Below are 23,272 nucleotides of genomic sequence, written 5' to 3'. Positions count from 1 at the left end.
CAAAGTGAATAGGATGCTGATCTGTCAATGGGGAACCCCCCAGCAGTAGCAACATCCCCACCTCAAGAACCAATATACAGTTTGGTTCTGGGCAATTTACAAATTCTGGTCAGATGCTGGCAAGCCCCAAAAGGGAGGGAGTGGTCAGCACTCTGCTGTGAGAACTTAAAGGGAATGCAGGGGACTCTCAAGAAGGTGGAAAAAGGACAAGGGGGCTTCTTAGCACAAGGGGGCTTGCACTTCGGAGAAAAACCTTCCCCTGCAGAGCAAAGTCTGTAGACATTATGACTGACCTCCCCCACCCAAGCTCCTTTACAGGTCCAAATCTCACCAAACTTGGGTTGGTCTAAGAAGAATCACCTGCAGCTATGCTGTAAATTTGGTGATTCAACCTCAAAAAACTGCCACCTCAAGAGCCCTGCAAAGTTATTGAACTTGAAACAGCCAGTTTTTTTTCAGCTATGTCTTTTTGGCTCCATTAATATGGTTACTCTTTTTTTAAAAAAAATCGGGTTTACCCAAATTATCAGCCCGAGAGTACCCAAAATTTCTGCCTGTATCCAATTCACACACTATTTCCTCTTTCCATCCTCATGGCTGCCACCATATCCTCTTCTATCACAGCTTTTTTTTGTGCTTCTCACCAATCATTAAACTTTTTACTTTCCCCAATCTTCAGTTATATATATTTATTTACTTCATTTATACCCCATCTTTCTCCCCAATGGACGTTTAAAGCTGCTTATCTCATTCTCTTCTTCTCCATTTAATATTCACAGCAATTCTGTGAGGTAAATTAAGCTAAGAATGCACAACTGGCTGAGGGTCACTCAGAAAGCTTCTATAGCAGAGTGGAAATTTGAACATGGGTCTTCTAGATTTTATTCCAAAACACTAGCCACTATGCCAAACTGGCTTTTTTAGCCTGGCTGTTAGGCCTGAGTAAGTAATATAAGTTGTTTAGTGGTTGCTGCCAAACATGGCCCCAGGTTGCTGCCAGGCATGGCCCCTAAAGATCAAAACAGTCCTGGAGAAGGCCATGGCCCTTCTTTTTCTGACAAAAATGAAGGATGGCAATATTATTGTAGTTGCCTAGCAATAGCCAATTAAAAATGCATTTCTTAAAGCTATAGAGGTAGTACTATTATTTTATTGGGTTTTAATCCCCCCAATTTTTGAAAGAGTTCAGATTTTTCTGCAAACCTGGGACTTTTGTTGGGCTTGTAGAAAGCCCTACTTTGCTTGTTCTTGGCTCCAATCTCTGGATGTAAGTATTCATAGATTTTGCCATGTTTATAATTAGGTATATTGATGCCCATTTTACTCATTATTTCAATTGTGGTATCTAAGAAGCTCACCAGGAGTGTAGGGAAGTAACATAGGAAGATAATAGTACAGAGAGAGCCAGCAGATCCATAGAATGGCACATGCTTTGCATGCATTTGCTCCTAATTATGTTTCTTTACATCTACAATTGAAGGATCTGAAGTAATAAGAGTTGGAAGATCTTTTCCTGGGTTTGAGGGAGCAAAGGATTGACTTCCAATAACACAGCTTCTTATGTTCATATAAACCAGAACATTTAGGAATAGAAATAGGTTAAGGGAATGTCTATACATTATATTTTTATAGAAATTATTATTAAGAAACAGGAGGCTCAACAAAAGGTTCTTTGCTTTTTGATGCTGATTAGGTGGCATTCAGTAGGAATTTAGATTTAGTTAAGTTCATCCCTCCAGCCAGCAAACTGTTTTTTGTTCAAGGCGTACCATTGATTATTTTGCCTGTAAGTATTTATGTGAATATATAGTTTATAGAGAGATACTAATTTGATTTTGACACTTAAATCATTTGAATGTTGGAATATTGAAGGTTATGTGTTCATATTTCTCCGCAGAATTTTACCAGTTATGCTATTGATACTGACATTGACAACATGACGTTGTCTACAGTATTAAACAATTTAGCAAAATGGAGTCACTATGAACTTTGGTTAACTGCAAGCACAACCTTTGGGAATGGAAACCAAACCAGTGAAATAATACACATATACACGGATCAAGATAGTATGTACACATTTTTTTCATTCTGAAGTAAAACATTTATTCTGTTCAGAGGATTAGGCGCTATGTCAATCATAAACACCATGATTTTTTAAAAGGGACTTATTGTCTTCTTGTAGTCTTCTCCATCCTTTCCCTTTAGAACAGGATTTACTGCATTCCTTCCACAAGGGATCAAGATGGATGTACATTCATCAACCTTAGGGCACAGTAGAACTGGCTATGTTTAAGGAACAGATATGAACCTGACCTTTGCATTCCACACTGCACCTGTTTTCAGCCTGTGATAGTCTTCAACCATCTGCACAAGTTAAAAAAATAAGATTTATATTATTTTTATTTATATTATATTACTGTTCTTCTCTGAGGTGTAACCTATATAGGAATTGTGTTGGTGCAGATTTCTTTCATTGCATCATTCATGTTTCTTCTATTTTTAATCTCTTTAAGAAGTGGAGGGGCAGAAGAGCAGGAAGCATCAGTACATAGCTGCTTTTAATTTGTTTGTTAATTCTATGAACTCACTTTTCATTTGTTAATTTAGCAGAAGTGTATCTTTGGAACACCATTGCTGTTTATTTTAGTAATTATTACCTGAATGCAGAGGCAGTCGATTTTTACTCTAGATTGTTATCCTAATTATATTCAGTCTAGCAATCAATCTTTATTATAAACCAGCATAAACCAGCATAAGGTAGATAAGATACAATTAAAAGGATAAAATATATTAAAACTATAAATATGTATCTAAAAGAATCTACTGACAGAAGAACACTGGGAAGACAAAAAGGAATGGGAACATAAAAGGGATGGGAAAAGAGCATAAATATTAAAAGGAAATGTGGCATAAGGGAATGATAAAATTGGCAGATAAAAGACTATCAGCCCAATCCAGAGCTGTCAGATGAGCAGGGACAGCACAGCTCTGGTGCTACCACGCTCCTTCCAAATGCTTTACCACAGCATGGGAAGTTTTTTAAAGAACCCTTTAAATCCCTCTTACGGGGAAGTGGAGATATGCCATGAAAATTGTGGTGTTTCTCCGAGGGACCTGGCACCTGCATGCAGAGGCTTTAAAGGTAGTGGAAGCCAACCACAGTTGGCTCCACCCCTGGGAATGCCTTTACCATGCCAAATTGGCTTAGGAGCAACAACACAGAGCTTGGTGATGTAATCAGGCATTCCACGGCCTTGCAGCAACCAGATCCAGAAGGATTTCTCCCTCTGCCAGTATTAGTGCCCTGAGGAGGGCAAATCCACCGGTGTAAGCCCATGCTGCCTCCAGAGGGGGATTTGCCTCCCCCCTCTGGATTGGTCTGCCCAACCATTAGATCACCTAATTATATATTCCTTGAAATAAAGGCTCATTGAAGTATTTTTTTCAAAGCAAGACTTTTTAAATTTTGATTTTACACTATTTATTTAAATTGTGCTTTATTGGTTGTTAGCTACCTTGAACCAGACCTTGATTGGGAAAGGTGGGATAGAAGTCTAATAAATGAATAAATATTCTGAGGGGGAAAATGATAAAAATCTGAAGTTAAAGGAGTAGAAGATCCTCTGCCACCGTCATGTCTTACTCCTGTTTTCTTGGGAGGTTTAATAAGTTTTAGTTATCAAACTGATGTCTCAAGAAATGTACAACTCTTTCTAAGTATACATCAATTATTTGTGGGCATAAGCAGAAGTGGTTGAAGTTCAGTATGTTCAGAAAGCATCACTCTACTTAAGCAAGTATATCACATCAAATCACATGAAGTAGTCATGTTCCACTTTAGAGGACATTTGAACCATGAGATGTTTTAATATTCCCTGTGTACAAAAATGTAATGAATGTTGAAAATTAACATGTTAGGCAAAAAGCTAAATTGCAGAACCCCCGGTGTAACAGTACTTTTCTGTGCTTTCTGATTGAAATATATTCTCATACAAATATTGTATTTACTTGTTTTTAATAGTTACAGGTAAGACTAAGAAGTTTTCCTGTTACTTGAGGCGCTCTATTTAAACAATGTTTTATCACTATTTTTAGTGACTACATGAATATTAAACATTAGAGTATACATTTGGTACATACAGAATATACCTTTGGTACATATTTTAACCTTTGTTCACTCATGCCCACAGCTCCTGATGGACCTATCGAAAATCTAACCTATCAGAACATTTCATCTACTGCTGTATATGTGAGCTGGTTGCCCCCAGCCCATCCAAATGGAATAGTTTTCTACAGTGTTTCACTGGCAATACAAGAAGCTCAAATGGACCGTGAGATTCTGTTGCTCGTTTTGCATGATACGAACGTAATTTTTGATAAGTTGGACAAATATACCAATTATCTTCTGAAAATTGCTCCAGCAACACAAAAAGGACTATCTGAAATGTATACTACTACACTTCATATCATAACTGAAGAAGATGGTGTGCCTTTTTTTGTATTCCTCTTTGGTTTTCCCTGAACTTGAGCAGTATATAATTTAAACTGTGATTGCATGGCATAGATTATATGTCCTGTGGGGCATTTTTAAAACTTGTAGCCCTGATATTAACATCAAGGTTTAAAACATGAGGGGGAATATGCTTGAGGATCAGAAACTGAAAAGCAACTAAAAAGAAGCCCAAGTGATTTTAGATCTCTATTTTGAAACTTAAAGGGGCTGAATACAATATCATGTGTTTTAAAACAGCAATTGCAGAATTGCACACTCTAGATTTCAGGAAGTAACTAAATCAAGTAAATTACTTGTACTAAATGGAGAAATTATCTTCAGTGTCTGAATCATTGTATATTTCTAATGTTAGGTGATTCATGGTGATTATGTTTTTACTTAAGTTCTTTTTTAACAGTAATCTTAATTGTTTTATTATTGGTGCAATACACTATTTAATAATTTTACTATAATTTTATTACCACTAGTTAAGAAATATACTGGCACACAGCTACTGTTGTCAGGCTGTTTTGTATTTATAAATGTTAAGTAAGTGAGCTTTTATATTATTGACTAGTGCTTTCTATGTAGTTCATTGTAATGCTTGTAATTCAATATTTTCCTCCTTTTTAAAAATGTTGCAGTTCCAGAATCTGCACCAATTATGAAGTCTTACAAAAATCTTTCATCTACGTCTGTGATGTTATCTTGGGATCCTCCAGCTCAGCCAAATGGCATTATAATGAGATATGAATTACAGCTGCAAGGACCAGAAATAAATTCATCCTTTACTACCTCCAATGATTCAGTCATTTTAGAAGATCTTTCACCCTTTACTCTGTATAGCTTCTTTGCTTCTGCAAGAACTGTAAAAGGACTTGGCCCATATGCAGTAATTATGTTCTCCACAGATGAATCAGGTAAGTGAAGAATTCCAGAAGGTTCCAAAAAGTGGTGCTAGGAAATTGCTGCTGTACCTCTTGGGATCTATCTGTAGAGTTTCTCAGGCTTCCATTTTGTCTTTCATACTCTTTGATATCTACATGAAACTGCTGGCAAGCGGTCATTTGGTGTATAATTAGTTTGCTGTTATTCTCTCTTTTTTCATGACGTTCCAGGGAGATAGTAGAAAAGTTAAATCAGTGTCTGAAGGTAGTGAATGTATGCAAATACAGTAAAACACAACTTCAGAAATTGCAGAAATATTTTTTGGAGGTAAAGGTTGCGCTACCTGTCTACGGAGCATCTGCCCATGCTGCAGCGTTGCCAATAAGACCAATGGCACAATGCTGTAATTAGCTGTGCAGAAATGGCCTAAAATTGCTGCTAAACCACTATTCTGCATTTGCAGATTTGAGCATGGCATGTACATATATGAAGATTTCTTTGTATTGTAATGTCTAGGCAATAGTATTCCCTGCTGCAGGAGAAGTGCCATTCTTTTGGCCTGCCAGAGATTGGTTAAAACTGTCTTGGATCAAAGGAACTTTCAATGATTTTATTTCCTAAAGCACTGGCATTTTAATATTTTTAAATACTCTCTGTGTTTCCACTGGTACTTTTGTTTAGCTTATTTTATCATTTTCTGTTTTTCTTGTGTTCAAAATATTTTATTGACTTTTATGAGGGTTTTGCTATTGTTGGTCTGGTACATTTAATTTTATTATGTTTTAAATTTCTATTGGTCTGAGCCGGCTTGAGTCTTTTTTTTTTAAGAAAGTCAAAATATAGTAATAATAATAATTAATAATTTTTGGACAGTTCTCCATCTAGAAGTGCATAGATTGCACTATCACACTCCATTGAATCCAATGGAAATTTTCTCTTTACAAAAAGAAAGGGGATACTTTTTTCCTATTACCAATATTTTGTAGACCACATGCTGTTCCAGGAAATCCATTTGTTAGTGTGTGTGAAAAGTGGTGTTATGCCACATCCAATTTATGGCACTCCTTATGGATTTTCAAAGCAAGAGACTAACAAAAGTGGTTTTCCTTCCACTGCACAGCAACCCTGATATTCCTTGGTGGTCTCCATCCAAATGCTAACCAGGGCTAATCCTGCTTTGCTGCTAAGATCTGATGAGGTCAGGCTAGCCTGGGCCATCCAGGTCATAGTACACAATTTTGTTGCTTTCCAAATAAAACACTGAAGGATGGGGTGGCGGACCTCTGTATAGCCTCTGTGTATGTTATTTACATTCCTTAGAACGTATGGTTTAACCTACTGATTTTTCTTCACATGTGAAATTTTCTGTCTTTAGGTAGAAAACTCAGTAGATGTTACAGTTAATTACTGGTAATCTCTAGAGAAATTCATATATCTGAAAAGTATGCTTTATTATACCTAACTAAAACTTCTTGCTAAATACGAACATCACACAGTTGATTCTAAAGAGGTTTAGAAATGAAGGCACAGGAAATCTCTTGTGGTGAATAACAATGTGTCCATAGGTTTTGGTAGTGTTTTTAGATTTAAGCAAAATAACATTTTCTTCCTCAGTTCCATTGGCTCCTCCTGAGAATCTGCAGGTTATCAATTTCACATCAAACTATGTAGGGCTGAAATGGAATCCAAGTTCTCAACCAAATGGTGTTATACAAAGATATACTTTTAACATTTTTGAAAACAGCAGTCAAACTACATTTTATCAGGTATGCAGAATTAATATTATATTTGAAATTATTGTTGTTGTTAAGAAATATTTAACCAGTGCCAGTAGTGTGTCAGGTAATGCATCTAAGGGAAGGGACAAAGCAAATTCTGAAACAAGTTTTTAAATAGTCAATATTTTCAAAAAAGGCCATTCCAGCACATATTTCCTCTGCTGAGATGACGGGGGAGGGGCATGATTTGGGAGGAGAGGGAGAGTCAAGCAAGCTGATACTGTGTGCCTTTGAATGCTACTGGGGACCAGGTGGAGGAAGACCGTATAAGGGTCAATCTCTGTTTTGCTCCCCTTTGCCTTATTTTTAAAGGGTGTTGTTAGATTGCTATAGTTCTATAACCTTATAACAATATGTTTCCACAATCTCCTATTTTCCAACTATTGTTTTTTAAGAGACAAAATGTCTGTAGCTCCTTTTGTTGTGAATGTGTGAGAAATGGGTCCCTTTCCCCTTGTAACTCTACAACAAAAGGATTAGAGACTTCTAAACAATGAATGCGAGGAACTATCATGGCAATCAATCATAACAATGTTGTTGCTGTATAAAGATTTATACTCTTTTCCAGCAAAAGATTAAAGCAAAATTGAATATTCATCTGCCACATCCAGGACCTTCTTTGTGGAAGTATAATTTGCTTGGGTCCTAGTGCCTACCTAGTTCTGCTTCCCACTCAGACCACAAAATAAAAACTTGATGCTTTTTATACAGAAGTCCAATTTGAGTTGGGGGGAGTTTAAGATGGGATGAACACCTCAGAAGGGAGGGGGTGATTCCTCCTAAATGGTGTCCCAAAGGGACCCTGGCTTTGGAATCGCCAGGCCCCCAACCTGACCTATCAATGCAAAGTTTTCACCTTGGTCTGAGGTGTCCCACGGGCCTGCCACCATTGTCCTCCTCCTGCAGCCCCATTTGCAGAGCTGCCTTAAAGCGCTGGCTCCCCCTTGGATGTGCCTGACCTCTCGCAACCCCAGTGAGTGCTTTGGCACAGAGGGGTGCTGGTGGTGGGCAGAGGCACAGCACCACACTGATGGATTCCAGAAGCACTGGAGGTGAGCCAGGGAGAGGATGGCCCTTTGGGAAGCCAGCTTACCAAGGAGAAGCTGCAGCCAGAAGCTGAGGGACAGCTGAGGAAGAAGGCAGGCAGAAAGTCAGCAGCAGTGGCCAGAGGGACTTGGTCAACTAGTGTGGTTAGCAGGCTGCCCAACTTGTGGAATTTGGCACTGCAGGGGGCAGGATTCTAAGGGAACCTCTTGACTCTGTTGGCACACTTGGTGCCCAGTGGGAGGAGCATGTGGGTTTTCATCAATGCCAACCCTGAAATTAAGGAAGGCAGAAGAGAGAGATGCAACTGCTTCTCCATCACCCTGTGGGGCTACCTCCTGAATTTCCCTTTGAGTGCTGGGAGGAAGAACAACCCCTGGCCTGGATGTGGGAGGGCTGCTGAAAGTCATTTGATACACTATAAATGTTTGTATCAAAATACCATGGTTAATAATGCACAGAATAATGGTTTTGACAAAGGTGGCACTTAAAAATGAATGTAAATTCTCATATTCATGAGGAACTATATTTCTACTGCAGAAGCATGCTAGTTCCTCTTCCACTGCACCACAACTGACTCCACTTTAATCTTTAGGTAGAAAAGAGTATAGTAATTTCTGGGTGTTTTTAAGCCCTTTAGTGGAAGGGAAAATAGTGGCCATGGAAGGCTGAGGAAAAGAAACTTCTGTGTCGAATAGTCTGTTGCCATCACAAATGCCAGTGCATTCACAGAAGTGAGAGCTGCAAAAAAAAAAAATCTTTTCTTTGTGGAAGCAGGCTATGTTGCAATTATTCCGTTTAATTTGGAAACAATTCAGAAATGCCAAGAGTTTTATCCAGATTTCAGAATTAACTCTGTTAATTAATTAATTTTATTTATCTGTATTTTTATTCATACCCCGCTGTTCCCAACAGAGCTAAGGGCAGCAATCTAGTCCTGTTAAATTTAAAGAATGTTACCATGTTACCCAACTTAATGTTACCTTAATATAGTCCTCAGCATCTTTGAACTATCACAGTCACACAGGAATTCTGCCGGTGGAGGGGTGGGGGCCGTTCGCACGGGAGCATGCGAGCAACCCCCGCAGAGGCCGGCGCAGGAGAGGCGGCTTCGCATGGAGACGCCTCTTCCCTGCCCCCCCCCACTCACCTCATCGTCTTAGCCGTGCAGCCTGCTTTGAACTCCTAAGATTTCCGCCATGCGCTGCCCTCCAACCTCCAGGGTCGGAGGGACTTGGCGAGGGAGTGGTCTCAACTGTAACCAGTAGAGTGACGCAGGATCGAGCATTTTGAGGCGTACCCTAGAGCAAACTGGCGCCGGGACAACAAAACCTGAAGGCTTTAGCGCCCCACGGCCTGGCTGTATGGGCGGCCACCCTCCCCACCATGACCAGTTTGGGCATTTGGGGTTATTACACAGTGTTTGGTTTTTTTTCGGCCTGCAGGGAGTGCATTTAAAGCTAGCTGCACCATGATTTCCGGGTACCATCCAGAGACTGTCCTGATGATACCACCCAAATTTGGTGATGTTTGGTTCAGGGGAAGCAAAGTTATGGACCCCCCCAAAGGGCTAAGTGCCCCCATCCCCATTATTGTTTTCAATGGGAGCTAACCTGAGATGGGGGCTACCGATTTGAGGAACAATAACTTTGGTCACCCTGAACATAACTTCACCAAACTTGAATGGCATCATAAGAATAGTTAACAGATGATACCCCTGAAATTTTGGTGTCACTAGCTGTAAAAAAAGTAATCATCCCTTCCAGGCACCCCAAAAAATTCTGCCCAAGATTCTTTGTTTTGCAGTGACTTTGCTCCACTGCAGCTAATGAGGAATTTCTGAGGCAGGCTGCACATTTTTGAAGATAGAGGCACCAGACTTTCAAAGTTGTGGCTCCAGGAGGGGGCATCCTGCTAATTGCATCCAGGCTTAGAGACCTTTGCTTCTGTCCAATTTTATGGGCCCCCCCCAAAGGCTTATTTTGTTTCCCCCCTCCTGCACATGAAGCCTGCTGGGTGCGTTCTCTCAGAACTTCTCAGCCTCCACCCACCCCCAAAGAAGCAAAGCTCACCAAGCTTGGATGCTATTACTCCAAGGCCTCTTGGAGCCACCTTGAAAGTCTGGCGCCTTTGTCTTCAAAAATGTGTGAAGTCACTGCCATTACACACTTCCTTCAGTGAAATTCCCCAGGGAATCTGCCCGCCATCAAGCTTCCGCATGATGTGTATGTTCTGGTGGTGGGAAAATTATTATACCTACCATATAGACTCTCAATGGAGACTTTCTTGTTATGTGCCCAGCTGGCTCTGTGGTAGAGGTTTGAACAGGGGGCACTTCGTGGTAGGAGTTTTTCTCTGGGCGGGGGGCAATCTCTTATTTCCTGTAGGGCTGCTGGTGTGAATCTCCTGGAAAGGAACCAGCCAACTTGCTTTTTGCTAAAGGATTTGCCTGTGATGGCTCTAATGCTGTGGGCATCAGGTTCACCTTCAACTCGGTGCCCACAGCATTTTCTCCTCTTCCACACATATTTTAAGCAAATTTGGCTGGATTTCCTTTTCAGGAGACTCACACACCATTGCGCAGCCCTACACAGGAAATGCCCCCACTCAGAGCAAATAACATCCCTACCACAAAGTGCCTCCTGTTTGAAACCTTCTACCCACAGAGCCATCTGGGCATAACAGATAGCTCCCATTGAAGTCTATGGTGGGGAAAGTAATTTTTCCCACCACAAGAATCCTTCTGGCTGAAGAGCCTGGCAAATTCTGGGGAATTTCTGAGTGTGTAAGCGCTGGCTGCACATTTTTTGAAGATAGAGGCACCAGACTTTCAAGGTGGCTCCAAGAGACCTTTAGAGTAATAAAGCATCCGCTTGCGTGAGGCTTTGCTTCTGGAGTGGGGGAGTTGAGAGAAAGTTCTGGGGAGAACTCAGCCCACAGGCTTTTTCATGTGCAGGAGCAAGGAAACAAAATTGAAGCCTTTGGGGGGCCCATAAAATTGTGAACCCCCCCATAAAGCAAAAAGTCTCCAAACTCTGGATTGCAATTAGCAGGATGCCCTCCTGGAGCCACCCTGAAAGTCTGGTGCCTCTATCTTCAAAAAAAAATGTGCAGCTCCTTCCGCTCTACACACTCAGAAATTCCCCATTGGCTACAATGTAGCAAAAGTCACTGCAAAACAAAGAATCTTGGGCAAATTTCTTGGGGTGCCTTGTAAGGGTGGATTGTTCGGCACAGCTAGTGACCCCAAAAAATTTCAGGGGGTATCATCTGTTAATACTGTCCAGTGATGCCACCCAAGATTTAATTCGGTGAAGTTATGCTCAGGAGGACTAAAGTTATTGTCCTCAAATGGGTAGCCCTCATCTCAGGTTAGCTCTCCATTGAAAACAATGGGATGGGGGCACCCCCTTTGGGTGTCCATAACTTTGCTTCCCCTGAACCAAACATCACCAAATTTGGGTGGTATCATCAGGACAGTCTCTGGGTGGTACCCCGAAATTATTGGTGCCGCTAGCTCCTTTAAAAAAATGCGCCCCCCTGCAGGCCGGAACGTGAAAAAACACTTTAAAATGTAAAAAACATACAAAGCGACCCTGAAATGTTGGCGCCCCCACGCTGACCAAATGGGGGCGCCGGGAACAAAGCGGCACCCCATGTCCCTAGGGTAGGAACGCCACTGCAGGGCTATCGCGAGGTGAGTGCGGGAGAGGGCCGGGGAAACAGCATGTTCCTCGGCGGTGCCGTTGCAGCTCATGCTGGCGGGAACGCACTGTTTTCCAAAAACCTCCCTCCAGGAGGGAGGTTTTTGGAGGCGGCCTGACGCCGCCCTGGGGGTGGTGGAGGGGAGCCAGGTCGGCGCTACTGCGTTTTAGCAGCGCTGCCTGTGCGAATGGCTCCCTGGGGACGGCGTTTTTGCCGTCCCTTAGGGTGTCGTGATGGCGGCCTTGGCGCGAGCGTCATTGAGTCAGGTTGCTTTCATTGACTAGGATCTTTTTTGTTCCCATTCTTGTTGAATCTGTAACAAGCAAAAATCAGACCTTTTTTAGGACAGCATAGCAAACCTTCCATCAAGTAACAGGAGCCATTTTTTAAACTAGAGGGATTTATATATGTTATGGTTCTAAGAAAAGATTTTTTAAAATGTCATGGAGTAGCTCAAAACTCTTGTGAGAAACTAATGTTTCCAGACTGCTATAGAAAACCTTCCAAAATAATATTTGTACAGTAATTGCTTTCTTTATCTAAGAATGTTTCAGGTTCACAAACGGAAGCTAATATTGTTGGGCTAGAACCATTCACCACCTACTTCATCAGTGTATCTGCATTTACAAGATTTGGAAATGGCAATCAATTAAGTAATATTATTCAATTTACAACAAAGGAATCAGGTTAGATTGATTAAAACGCAGTGTTGGGTTCATAGCATTTGCTTTCATAGAATAATTAAATTATTTTTACTTTCTCCAAATATTATGTAACTTAAAGCAATGTAGTAATAACAACTTGATTCAACATGCATTTTTTTATCTGTTTCATTTATATTTCTCCAGACAGAAGGTAATGGAACAAAATCCTGGCTTTCAATTTATCTGAGTTGAGCTATTGGTTGTTCAATGTACATGATGATCAGACAGTTGGAGGTGGACATACAAACCTTTTCTCTGCTCTGTTGCAATGTCATAGGAGGCTTTGGTGCCATACTTCTGTGCCTGAAAGCTATATCCCTTGCTGGTTCAGCAGCTGGCATTGGTCATATTACTATAACTTCAACATAATGATACTTGGGAAAAATGTTGTAAACAGAGATTAAAATAGCTATAATATTAAAATAGCTATAATAATAAAATAGCTATAAAATAAAGGAGCTTTATTTCTTTTGTTTCACTTTCCTGGTTTAGGACTTTGTTTTAACTGTTGCAGCAGTGGCATAGCGCCAAGGGGACGGGTGGTGCGTCGTGCACCAGATGCATGCCTGGGGGGAGGGAAATCGCCCCTGGCCCCTCCCCCTTTTCCCTGTGCCCCCCCCAGCAGCCCCCTCACAGCACCCCCTGCGGCACACACAACCCCGCCCCCCTTCCCATACTTACTTACATTCCTTTTCTTTTTTAAGTACTTTTTGAGGCTGAAAAAAGTGACCTATTTACATTTCAGGCTAAAAACTGCCTGAGGAACTACAGTTCCCAGGAGATCTTTGGGGTCACAAGGTCTCCTGGGAAATATAGTTCGTCAGGCAGTTTTTCCCTGAACTGTGAAGAGGCCGCTTTTTTCAGCCTCAAAAAGTACTAGAAATAGAAAAGGAACGTAGGTAAGTGTAGGAAGGGGGGCAGGGGGCGCCACGGGGGGCATGGGGGGCAGAAAAAACACACTGTGCACCGGGCGCAGTTTGGCCCAGCTACACTTCTGTGTTGCAGTGCAAGGCTTTTGCAGCAGTGTAGAATAAAGCTGACCACTTGTCTGAAATGCTTTATAGCATCAGAACTTGGTGAACCACAGATTCCTTTACCTGATTGTAGATTTTGCTAAACCTTATTTTGTGCAAAATTTATCCAAGCTTCTTATCGGTTTGAGAAACCTTGTTGCAAGCAGTGTCGGAATTGCGCAATATCTAGAATGTGAAACCAAGGATTTCTCTTAACAACTTTACTCATGAGCTCTTGTGGTACTGTCTGTATTGAAGACTGGAATGTTTGCTCTTGAAACATTGCAGTACTCATCCTAAAATATACTTTAATGCAGCTGCCCGTGTACTTTTGTAGGAATGTTAACCTCTGGTGCATGCTTTTCTTTGAAGTTCCAGATACTGTTCAGAATATCCAGTGTACTGCAACTAGTTGGCAATCGGTCTTTGTCTATTGGGACCCTCCTCTGAAAACAAATGGGATTATTACCTATTACATCATAATGTTTGGAAGGAATTCAACAATCTTGTCTTCTGATAATGAAACAATGCATACTTTCGGTCTTCGTTATCAACAAATCTCTTACCAGTTTCAAAATAAAAGCCGTAACAGCCGCCGGTGCGGTATTACAGTGCTGAATGTCATCACATTTCCTGAAACAGGTAACAATTCCTGAAAATAAAATTACATTTGTTGGTTTTAATAATTTTTCCGCTCTGTTAATATTTATCATGCAACCTAATCATTGCATTTTTATCAAGGATTGAGAAAATATTCTTAAGAATTCAAAGGAGTAAAATTTATAAGAGTAAGATTTTATTATCAGTGGTAAGAAAGACAAATCCACATGGTGAGGATAAATTACATTTCTGCTGCATAATTATGAATTCCAGTTTTATTGAAATTTACTTGGAAATTAGCATTCTGTAGAAATGTCTGGGACATACTTCTAAGTAAATATGCTAAGAAGCTGGTATCCAAATATTTGCTAAAAGAAAATGGTTAGGTTAATATTTCTTAGCTATGTTTACATGAATTGTTTTCTGTCAGGCAGTATCTACTTGAAACTGGAGATTCATGGTTAGGAATGGAAATAGTTTTATCGTTCTCAACTACTTATTTTCGGTAGCCTATGTTAGTCACAGACACATAGCTAACACTGAGTCACTGCCAAAGCATTTATTCTTGACAGCAAGTGCCCTGACTCATTTCAAAGCCTCTGAACAATGGTCTTTGAAGGATTTCTTGATTGTTTTTATGTTGGGTTTATCACAATTGAATTGAATTGTTTGTGAAGAAAAAATTTGTTACATTATTAGGGTACTGTATGTATAGTTTCAATAGTGAAGTGCTTACAGCAGGGGTCCCCAACCATTTGGATCTTGTGGGCTCCTTTGTGTAAAGGATTCAATGGTGTTGATGAACGGGTCAGCCGCCTGGCCTTGACTACATTCCACAGCCCGGGCGATGGGCCAACTTCTCCGGCGGAGACCTTATCTCTGCGAGGGAGATGAGACCTCCGTTCCCATGGGAATCCGGGAGGGGGGATGGGATGGACAGAGTTATAACCTGTGCTTCTGGCGGGAGATCTTATTCCTGCCACTGCGTGTACGTGAGCTTTCTAGGATGTCTGAATAAACGGTCTTTTACACCCAAAAAGCCTTTTATTTCTGCTTCTATGGAATTCCTTACACTTTGGAATTCTGGCACAAGGTGGTAGGTGCAACCACAAAATGGTTATCACAGGAAGTGGGTCCAACCACAAAATTTCAGTGAGTGAGGTATACAGAACTCAAATAGTAAGTCTTCAACATTTGAAACAAAAGCTCTGCTTGACAATGCATCTTTTTAAAATATATCTTTCGGTCTCCCTCTATCAGTGTTTTTTTGCCAGCAGGTGAAGACGTTTTTGTTTCTCCCAGCATACTCCTCCAAAAGTTTTTTTACATTCTTCTAGTGTTTATTATTATTTTTAAATTGAAATGTATACTTCCATCTGTAATTTTAATTGTTTTAATGTCTTAAAGTCACCACTTTGTAGACTCTGACTGGATGAAATGATTGCATAAAATGTTTGTGAATAAATAAATAATAAAAATATCATTAAGACAGACTAAAACTGACATGTTTTGTATGAAGGACTTTTCAAAATAGCTTTTAAAGAGATATTCTAGTTATATTTTTGTGAGGAGAATGTTTCTGGACAGCTGAACATTTACTCAATCTGAAAGTGTTTATGCAAATCAAATGATTAACTAATGTGAACTTTTGTTATCTTAAAATTAGTATACCAATGATCAGTGAGTTGCATTTGCAAAATTCAAATACCTACAGGATTACACTAAGAACCACTGAAACTAACACCCTCTGTGCTTACAAAAATACGAGGATTTCTGGTAATACTGGAAGAATCTATTGTTGATTGCATGCACTATAGTTATTTGTATTTGTAATCTAATAGCATGTCTGTCTTGAAGTTGTCTAGTCTGAAATACATAGTTTATCAAAGATAAATAATAATGCCACCAAAGGATCAATCACATATACCCTATTTTATCTGCAGGCTCATATGAATATGTCAAATTTACAAAACAATTTAGATACAAATGAATACACCTCCATTAGTTAATATACCACTTATAATTTACATTGCTAAAAACAACCACATTGTTTGTTCACCTCGACCAAAAAGAGGAAAACATCAAGTGAGATTAACACTCTTTGATGTTTGGGGGGAAAAAATAATAATTCTGACCCATTGACAATTCTAGAAAGTAGAAAGGATTTTTTTTAGCACTTCAAATGCAAGAATGCATTTAAATCATTTTCAAAGATATCTTAAACTTGATGGCTATAAATAGATATTTTAAAAATGAATATAATGATAGAATATAAAATATCACTCAAACTTAGATTTTTCAAAGGATGGATTAAGCTGGAGTCATTAGTAACTGAAAGTTTACAGATTTATGCATCCCAACTTAAATTACATTACATACAGTACTTAAATACCATCAACTTTCAATATTTCATTCCTTTAACCTCCTTGTTACCATTAGAGGTCAGAAGATAATGTGTTGTAAAGCCTCCCCCCCCCCCCCCCCCCCACCATGGCAAGGCTGAGAAAGACAGTATGGTTTTTGTTCTAAAACAAAATAAGGCAGGTAGGCTTGGTGATTCAGTATATCTGAATTTTTAAAAAAAATATCAAAAAAGCTGTATTCATCTTTTTCTGGTTTTTATCAGCCCTGAATACAAGCAGAGCTAATAAAAGCCGATCCAAATAGCTCAGAATGTTGAATGACAAATAGATATTCTGCATTTGGGGGATTTAAACCGCATTCGAAGGATTTAAACTAGCTGTCTTGGACTCCTTTTAAAGTTCACTAACTTGACTGTGTATAGTTAAAATCCCTCCACCCCTTAAAGTTCACTAACTTGACTGTGTATAGAGAATTCCTCCACCCCTTAAATTTAAGCTCTTGTATAATTAAAACTAGAGAACCCCCCTCCCAGATAATCTCTTTCCACTTTACTTACCATTGCTGTGTGTGTTGGAGGCGCTCTGGTGGGGCCTGGGAGGCAGGAGCAGCCTGAAGCCCTGCAGAAAGGGTGTTTGAGTTGGCTCTGGCTGAGCCTCTCGCTCTTTCCTTCCCTGGAACACTGTTGTTTTGTTAATTTGTTTCCAGGGCAACAAATTGGAGACTGGGTGACTCAGCCAGCCAGTGATTGTTATGCATTTCTGCTAGCTAGAACTTTACAAAGCTTTGTACCTTGAGGGATAGGACACAAAAAGAGAGGAAAAGCTTAATCTTCCCAAATAAAACTGCCCAAGACTGGGATGATTTTCATTCCCTGGGATATTCAAACTCCATTTGGGTTGCCTGTTATGTCTGTCTGGCCCAAAAGTATAAATTGCAGTGCTGGTTCCTAGTCAGCACATACTGTGCCAGAGTCCAGAGAAGTAGAGCGGTCATACGAGAGCCTTGAACTTGTCCTCCCTCTATCTGGTGTCTGGTCATTGAAAGCCTACCTGCATGGGACACACCAACCCCGCAGAGGAAACCTGCCTGGAGAGGAGATAACACTGAAGGGTTTAATGTATTGTCAAAGGCTTTCACGGCCAGATTCAACTGGTTGTGGTGGTTTTCCAGGCTATGTGGCCATGGTCTGGTAGATCTTGTTCCTAACATTTCACCTGCATCTGTGGCAGGCATCTTCAGAGGTGTATCACAAAACTGCCTTTTTTAGATGTCTTGGTCTTTCACTGATGTAAGCCTATTCATGTTAACTGGTTTAGTCTGGATTAACTCTCTTTAGTATTGCACTGTTAAAATTCTCAAATCTAGGCAGTGATTCATACACCATAAAGGATATATGTCTCAGTGTTGGGAAAATACTACAAACTTGTAAGGAATATTGACATCTGGAGAAAACAAAATATAGCTTATTCATAAAATATCTGAGATGAGGAATTAGCAAACATCAATTAATCAAAATAATATTGTGTGTGTAAAGTGCTGTCAAATTGCAGCCAACTTATGGTGACCCCAGCAAAGGACTTACAAGGCAATTATGAAGTAGAGGTGGTTTGCCTTCCTCTTCAGAGTGGTCACCCTTCAAAGTTCCAACCTTGCTTAACATCTGAGATCTGATAGGATTGGACCATTATGCCTTCCCTTCTAAGAACTATATTATGCTGTCTTTCCTTCTATTCAGCAGTGAATATAACTGCTCAGTACCAGAACCTCAATAAAGTGTCAGTTATTCCAGGCACTCAGAAGTTATACAAGCATTTCTGTTCATGAGAAAAAGCAGAAAGGCAAAACGAGGGAGAGACAGCTTGCGTGATAGTCCAGAATGGCTCAAGCATCAAGGCAAAGGTCCAAGTATCCCCAATTGGAGAGATATAGTCATGCACTGTCATCATCCAATGAGAGGCTAAGTAAAATGTTTTTGCAGATTATGGTCTCAGGCAAGCAGCAGACCGTAAAAAAAGAAAAAACATGATATTTTTTCAGATTTAGAAAGACAGGAGGGAAGAGCTCAGGTAAATACCCTGATGTTTAAAGGCATATGTGGCTCGGAGGGAGGGGAAGGTTAGTATAGGGTCCTGAGGACATTCTATGTAAAGTATGCTAAGGACAGTTCCAGGTGAAGAAGTGTGTGTTTTTGGAGGCCAAGCTCAATCTAAGCCAAGAGGTGATGTTTGGTGGGCATTTGAACTGCTCAAATGATCTAAAGTGAAACAGAGGCGTGACTTGTGCAGATATGGACTTGAAGCCAATGTTTAGGTGATAGAAATACTTTTGATGACAAGTTCTGCTAGTGGGTAAAGGCACTCTAATTAATTACTAAGGATTGTTGATTAAGGGACTGAATATACAGTGCTGGACATGGTGCCACTTCTTTCAGTTATCTCCTCAGGTCACTTGCTCTGTTCCAAGTTATCATATCTGAATGAGGTGCAGTTGTTTTGATGCTGCTGTCTGCTTTTTGTTTCTGCGATGGTCAGAGTTTTTGTTCAGTTGCTTGATGAAAAGGAAGGGAAGCTAGTCCCAGCATCAAGGGATATGACGAATTGTAGGTAGCTTGGCAACATCCCTATTTACAAATGAAATATTCAGGAAATGAATGAGCTGTTGTATGCATAAGAGTGTAAGCTGCTTTGAACCAGTTTTGAGGCATCGTATATTTATGTTTAACATAAGTAAATGCTTCAGTTCTAGAAATTTGACTAGGTTGATATTTGAAAAAAATTGTCTGAGAGTTTGAGTTTTCAAAGGGGAAAGAAAATACCAATTAGGGCATTAAAAGATGGTGAATCTATGATGAAAACTCTGCTAAATATTCCCTTCTCCCTGCCAACATCTGCTCCTGAGCATAGTGACAACATATCATGGAAAAGTTCAATATTATAATGTTCATTACAAATCCTTCTTTTTTATGTTGGTACTTCTTCTTAGGTCAGTAATTCTTATGATGTTGGTAGTTATTCTTAGGTCAGTAATTAAGGAAAGTATGTGTTGTTTATGCCTGTGTATTTCATCATCACAATATGAAACATTTTTTAATACGAGACATAATTAAATGTAAATTTAGCATAATTTTCAACACAGATTGCTTCTCAGTGTAAAGGGAGATACATAAAACTGAAGTTTTGTTTTAATTTGTTTAGTTCCTAGTGCTCCCAGAGATATCGCATTTACAAATGTACAGTCAACCAGTGTGACCTTGAGATGGAGAATGCCAGTTACTATCTTTGGCTACTTTCTAAACTACAAAATTACTTCGCAGTTACAATCTATCCATTGCAATAATTGGGAAGCTGCTGAATGTGTTGAACATGAGAAGGATCAATATTCATATCACAGTGGTGCGTTTACAGAGGAAACAGTTGATGATTTAAAAAAATTCAGATGGTACAGATTTCGAATTTCTGCTAGCACAAATGCCGGTTATGGCAGCGCTTCACCTTGGATTTCTACACAAACTCTGCCGGGCTGTAAGTAAGAATAACTATTCTTCTTCTGAGTTTTATGTTGACTTTAGATCTGTGATGATCAGGAGCAACTCTCAGAATGAACTTGGTCATACAGTTATCTTATGCTTATCAAAGTGTGTCCTGAGGTACCCAGAGTTTAAATATTCAGTAAACTGTGATAGCCATGAAAGAGAAAGAGTGTTTTAGAACAGCACTGTTGCACTGCATAATAGCTGTTTATTTCTGTTTCTTGTGACTATTGCAGTTTCCACAGAAGGAGATTGTAGCCAAAAAAATAAATAGAAAGTCATGTTTCAAATGTACAAAATAAGATGGTAATGCTAATGAGCCTTTCCCTCTTATATTGGTAGTAAAATGTGGTCTAAGGTTTTACAAAGATGATGCTTTCAGAGCAAAAAGTACAGAATCTCTTTTCAGTTCCCTAAAGTGGCATAATTGGGGAATTTAAAACTTTAATGTTCTGTATCAAGAAACTGTACTGATTATTAGCAGTTCTGGGAGAGATTTTTCACTTGGTAGACCTTAACAGCTGCTTATCCTAATTTTGAGAAAAACAGCTATTAAATCTAGAATTTTCTTTTTATGTTGTGGAAATTGTTTAATACAGTAAGTGAAAATGTATTTCATGTTTCCATTCACAGAAAACTTCAATAATTTAATGATGGTGATTCTTCCTTTCAAGTTTTCTGTGGAAGAGTTGCCTAGGAACATCAAGGCAATATTTGCTCCAGAATCAGAATTTCCATCTTGTTACCAACTATTGTTTAGTCTAGGAATTTGATAAAGAGGTTTAAAATATATGAGCACTGGCAGCATATCTCTTCCCTTCCCCTTTCTTCCCTTCCCCTTCCCTTCCCTTTCCTTCCTTTCATCTAGTCATTGTGTAAGTAGTGAATTTATGGAGAATATCATTTAAATTGATGTTTTATTCCCCTTGGTGGAGGTCAGGGGCTCCAAGATGTATATGAGAATACCTATTATTGATTTTATTGTATTTTATCCATTGTTGTGAGCTGCCCTGAGCTTGTATGGGGAAGGATGGTCTATAAATTGAATACATAAAATGAAAGCTGCTACAACTAATCTCCAAACTCTTTTGGGGTATTAAGGATTATATGGGTTATTTGAAAGACAAATCAGAGGATATTGCAGGTGTTTGTGCAGAGCGCTCAGGTCTGGTTTGGATTATGGCACTCACAGTGTTATAATGAACTAGTCACTGTGGAAATTAGCTCACTCATGACATGGTTTTGACAATTTGGAACTGATTCCTTTCCATTTTAAAAGCAATAATTCTGGGAAGGCTCATGAAAATGAACTTTTAAAAATCTTACGCAAACCTTCATACCACAGGAACACTAATATTACATTTTGAACAGTTCAATCCTAAACAGAATTGGAGTACTCGAAGTACATTTAGCAAGTTTTGTAGGGTGTTCCTTGGCTTAGAATGCCCTGGAACTGTATCATGAATTCTGTTTCTGCTCCCACATTTAAACAGAGCTTGCAGACTTCTGTTTTATAGGTTAAGAACATAAGAATGAGCCTGCTGGATCAGACCAGAGTCCATCTAGTCCAGCACTCTGCTACCCACAGTGGCCCACCAGATGCCTTTGGGAGCTCACATGCAGGATGTGAAAGCAATGGCCTTCTGTTGCTGTTGCTCCCGAGCACCTGGTCTGCTAAGGCATTTGCAATCTCATATTATATAGGTTGTTTTCCTAGGGACTGTTTTTCTGGCTAATAAGCTGTCATTGCATTGCTGACAAATTATACAACCACTTTGCAGCGAGATCTATTTTCTAGTGAACATAATTTTATATAGTTACTATAATTTTTAAATATATGTTTGTTTCATAGAAGATGAAGACATTTCAGTTACAACTTGTAACCTAGAGTGTAAGCTGTTCAGCCATTGTTGAGGAACCCAGTCCTAGTTTGTACATTGCAGCCACTAGGTAACTAAAACAGTAGTTTCATTAGTAAGATTTTTCCTGGCATGAACATTTAATGGTGCAAAACTGTACCTGCTAAATTTCTGCTTACCAGATTTTTATGTTGGCAGCACTGCCAAGAGAAGTTGGCAAACCTAGGGACAGCTGTTTTGCATTCCTACATATATTCATCTCAGAGTTGACCTAAGTTTTCTCACATTACCTCTTGCAGTGTGAACAGATTTTATGTGAAACATTAACTTTGGGTAAAAGAAAGTATAGGCAGAATGAACTTGTGTAAAATGGGAAGAGAATCAGATTCATGCCTTCTGTCCCACCTCTTACCTTGATGGGTTCATCAAAAACTGCAGACAGGCAAAAAATGTGAAGTATTGATAATACAAAAACAATGTATGAGCATACAACTTGCATGCATCTAGGTAGGGCAAACATGCAAACCAGTCCATAGGCCTCTATTCACCATACTGACACATTTATTCTATCTGCAGTGTCATCTGCAGCATTATTGCACCATTTTTAAAATGGTGAATACCCTGCTTAGTTTTGCCTACACAGGATTGCATTTAAAAGTCAATAAATTTAGTTAATAACATCCAAATCACATGATGTCATATTCCCACTGTTCTCCATATTGATCAGGCTGCACCTGGAACACTGGGTACCGTTCTTACTTCAAAAAAGATGTGGACAGAATGGAGCAGGTGAAGAAGAGAGTAACAAGGATAATCAGGGGCCTGGAGACCAAAGCCTAGGAGGAATGGCTGAGAGACCTGGGAATGTTCAGTCTGGAGAAGAGAAGGTTGCGGGGGTGGGGGGCAGGACAGGATTGCTCTCTTGAAGTGTAGAGTTGGTCGATACCAGCCAGATTCGTTCCAATTCGTATTCGGACCAGATTCGGATCAGTGGGCTCGGATTGGCCGAATTCCAAACCTTGCATATGTGGACTGCCCGAATCTGTGGGAACGTCCGAGAATTTTGGATGCATTTTTATTTTTTTGGTGTTTTCACGTTTCAGCCCTATCCCCCATTCTTTCCAATGGGAGCTAAGGAGATGGGGGCTACCCTTTTGATGCTCCATAACTTTGGCCCCCCTGAACCAAACTGCACCAAACCTGGGGGTATCATCAGGACAGTCTCCTAATGATACCCTAAAATTTTGGTGCCTATACATCTAAAAATGCGCCCCCTGCAGGCACCCCCAGAAATTT

At 39.8% G+C, this 23,272-nt stretch overlaps 1 protein-coding gene across 1 annotated transcript in view; it reads left to right on the top strand.

Moving 5' to 3' along the window:
• PTPRQ (protein tyrosine phosphatase receptor type Q) overlaps positions 1 to 23,272 on the top strand; it is a 135,379-nt gene that overhangs the window by 59,438 nt on the left and 52,669 nt on the right. Inside the window, exons 29-35 of the mRNA XM_048501555.1 lie at positions 1,898 to 2,066; positions 4,191 to 4,484; positions 5,137 to 5,412; positions 6,995 to 7,146; positions 12,452 to 12,593; positions 13,997 to 14,266; positions 19,783 to 20,109. Coding sequence (XP_048357512.1) covers positions 1,898 to 2,066; positions 4,191 to 4,484; positions 5,137 to 5,412; positions 6,995 to 7,146; positions 12,452 to 12,593; positions 13,997 to 14,266; positions 19,783 to 20,109 — 1,630 coding nt within the window. The remainder of the gene's footprint in view (positions 1 to 1,897; positions 2,067 to 4,190; positions 4,485 to 5,136; positions 5,413 to 6,994; positions 7,147 to 12,451; positions 12,594 to 13,996; positions 14,267 to 19,782; positions 20,110 to 23,272) is intronic.

Source organism: Sphaerodactylus townsendi, linkage group LG06, assembly GCF_021028975.2.
Source record: "Sphaerodactylus townsendi isolate TG3544 linkage group LG06, MPM_Stown_v2.3, whole genome shotgun sequence".
NCBI lineage: Eukaryota > Metazoa > Chordata > Lepidosauria > Squamata > Sphaerodactylidae > Sphaerodactylus > Sphaerodactylus townsendi.
This window is presented reverse-complemented; position numbering and strand designations above follow the sequence as displayed.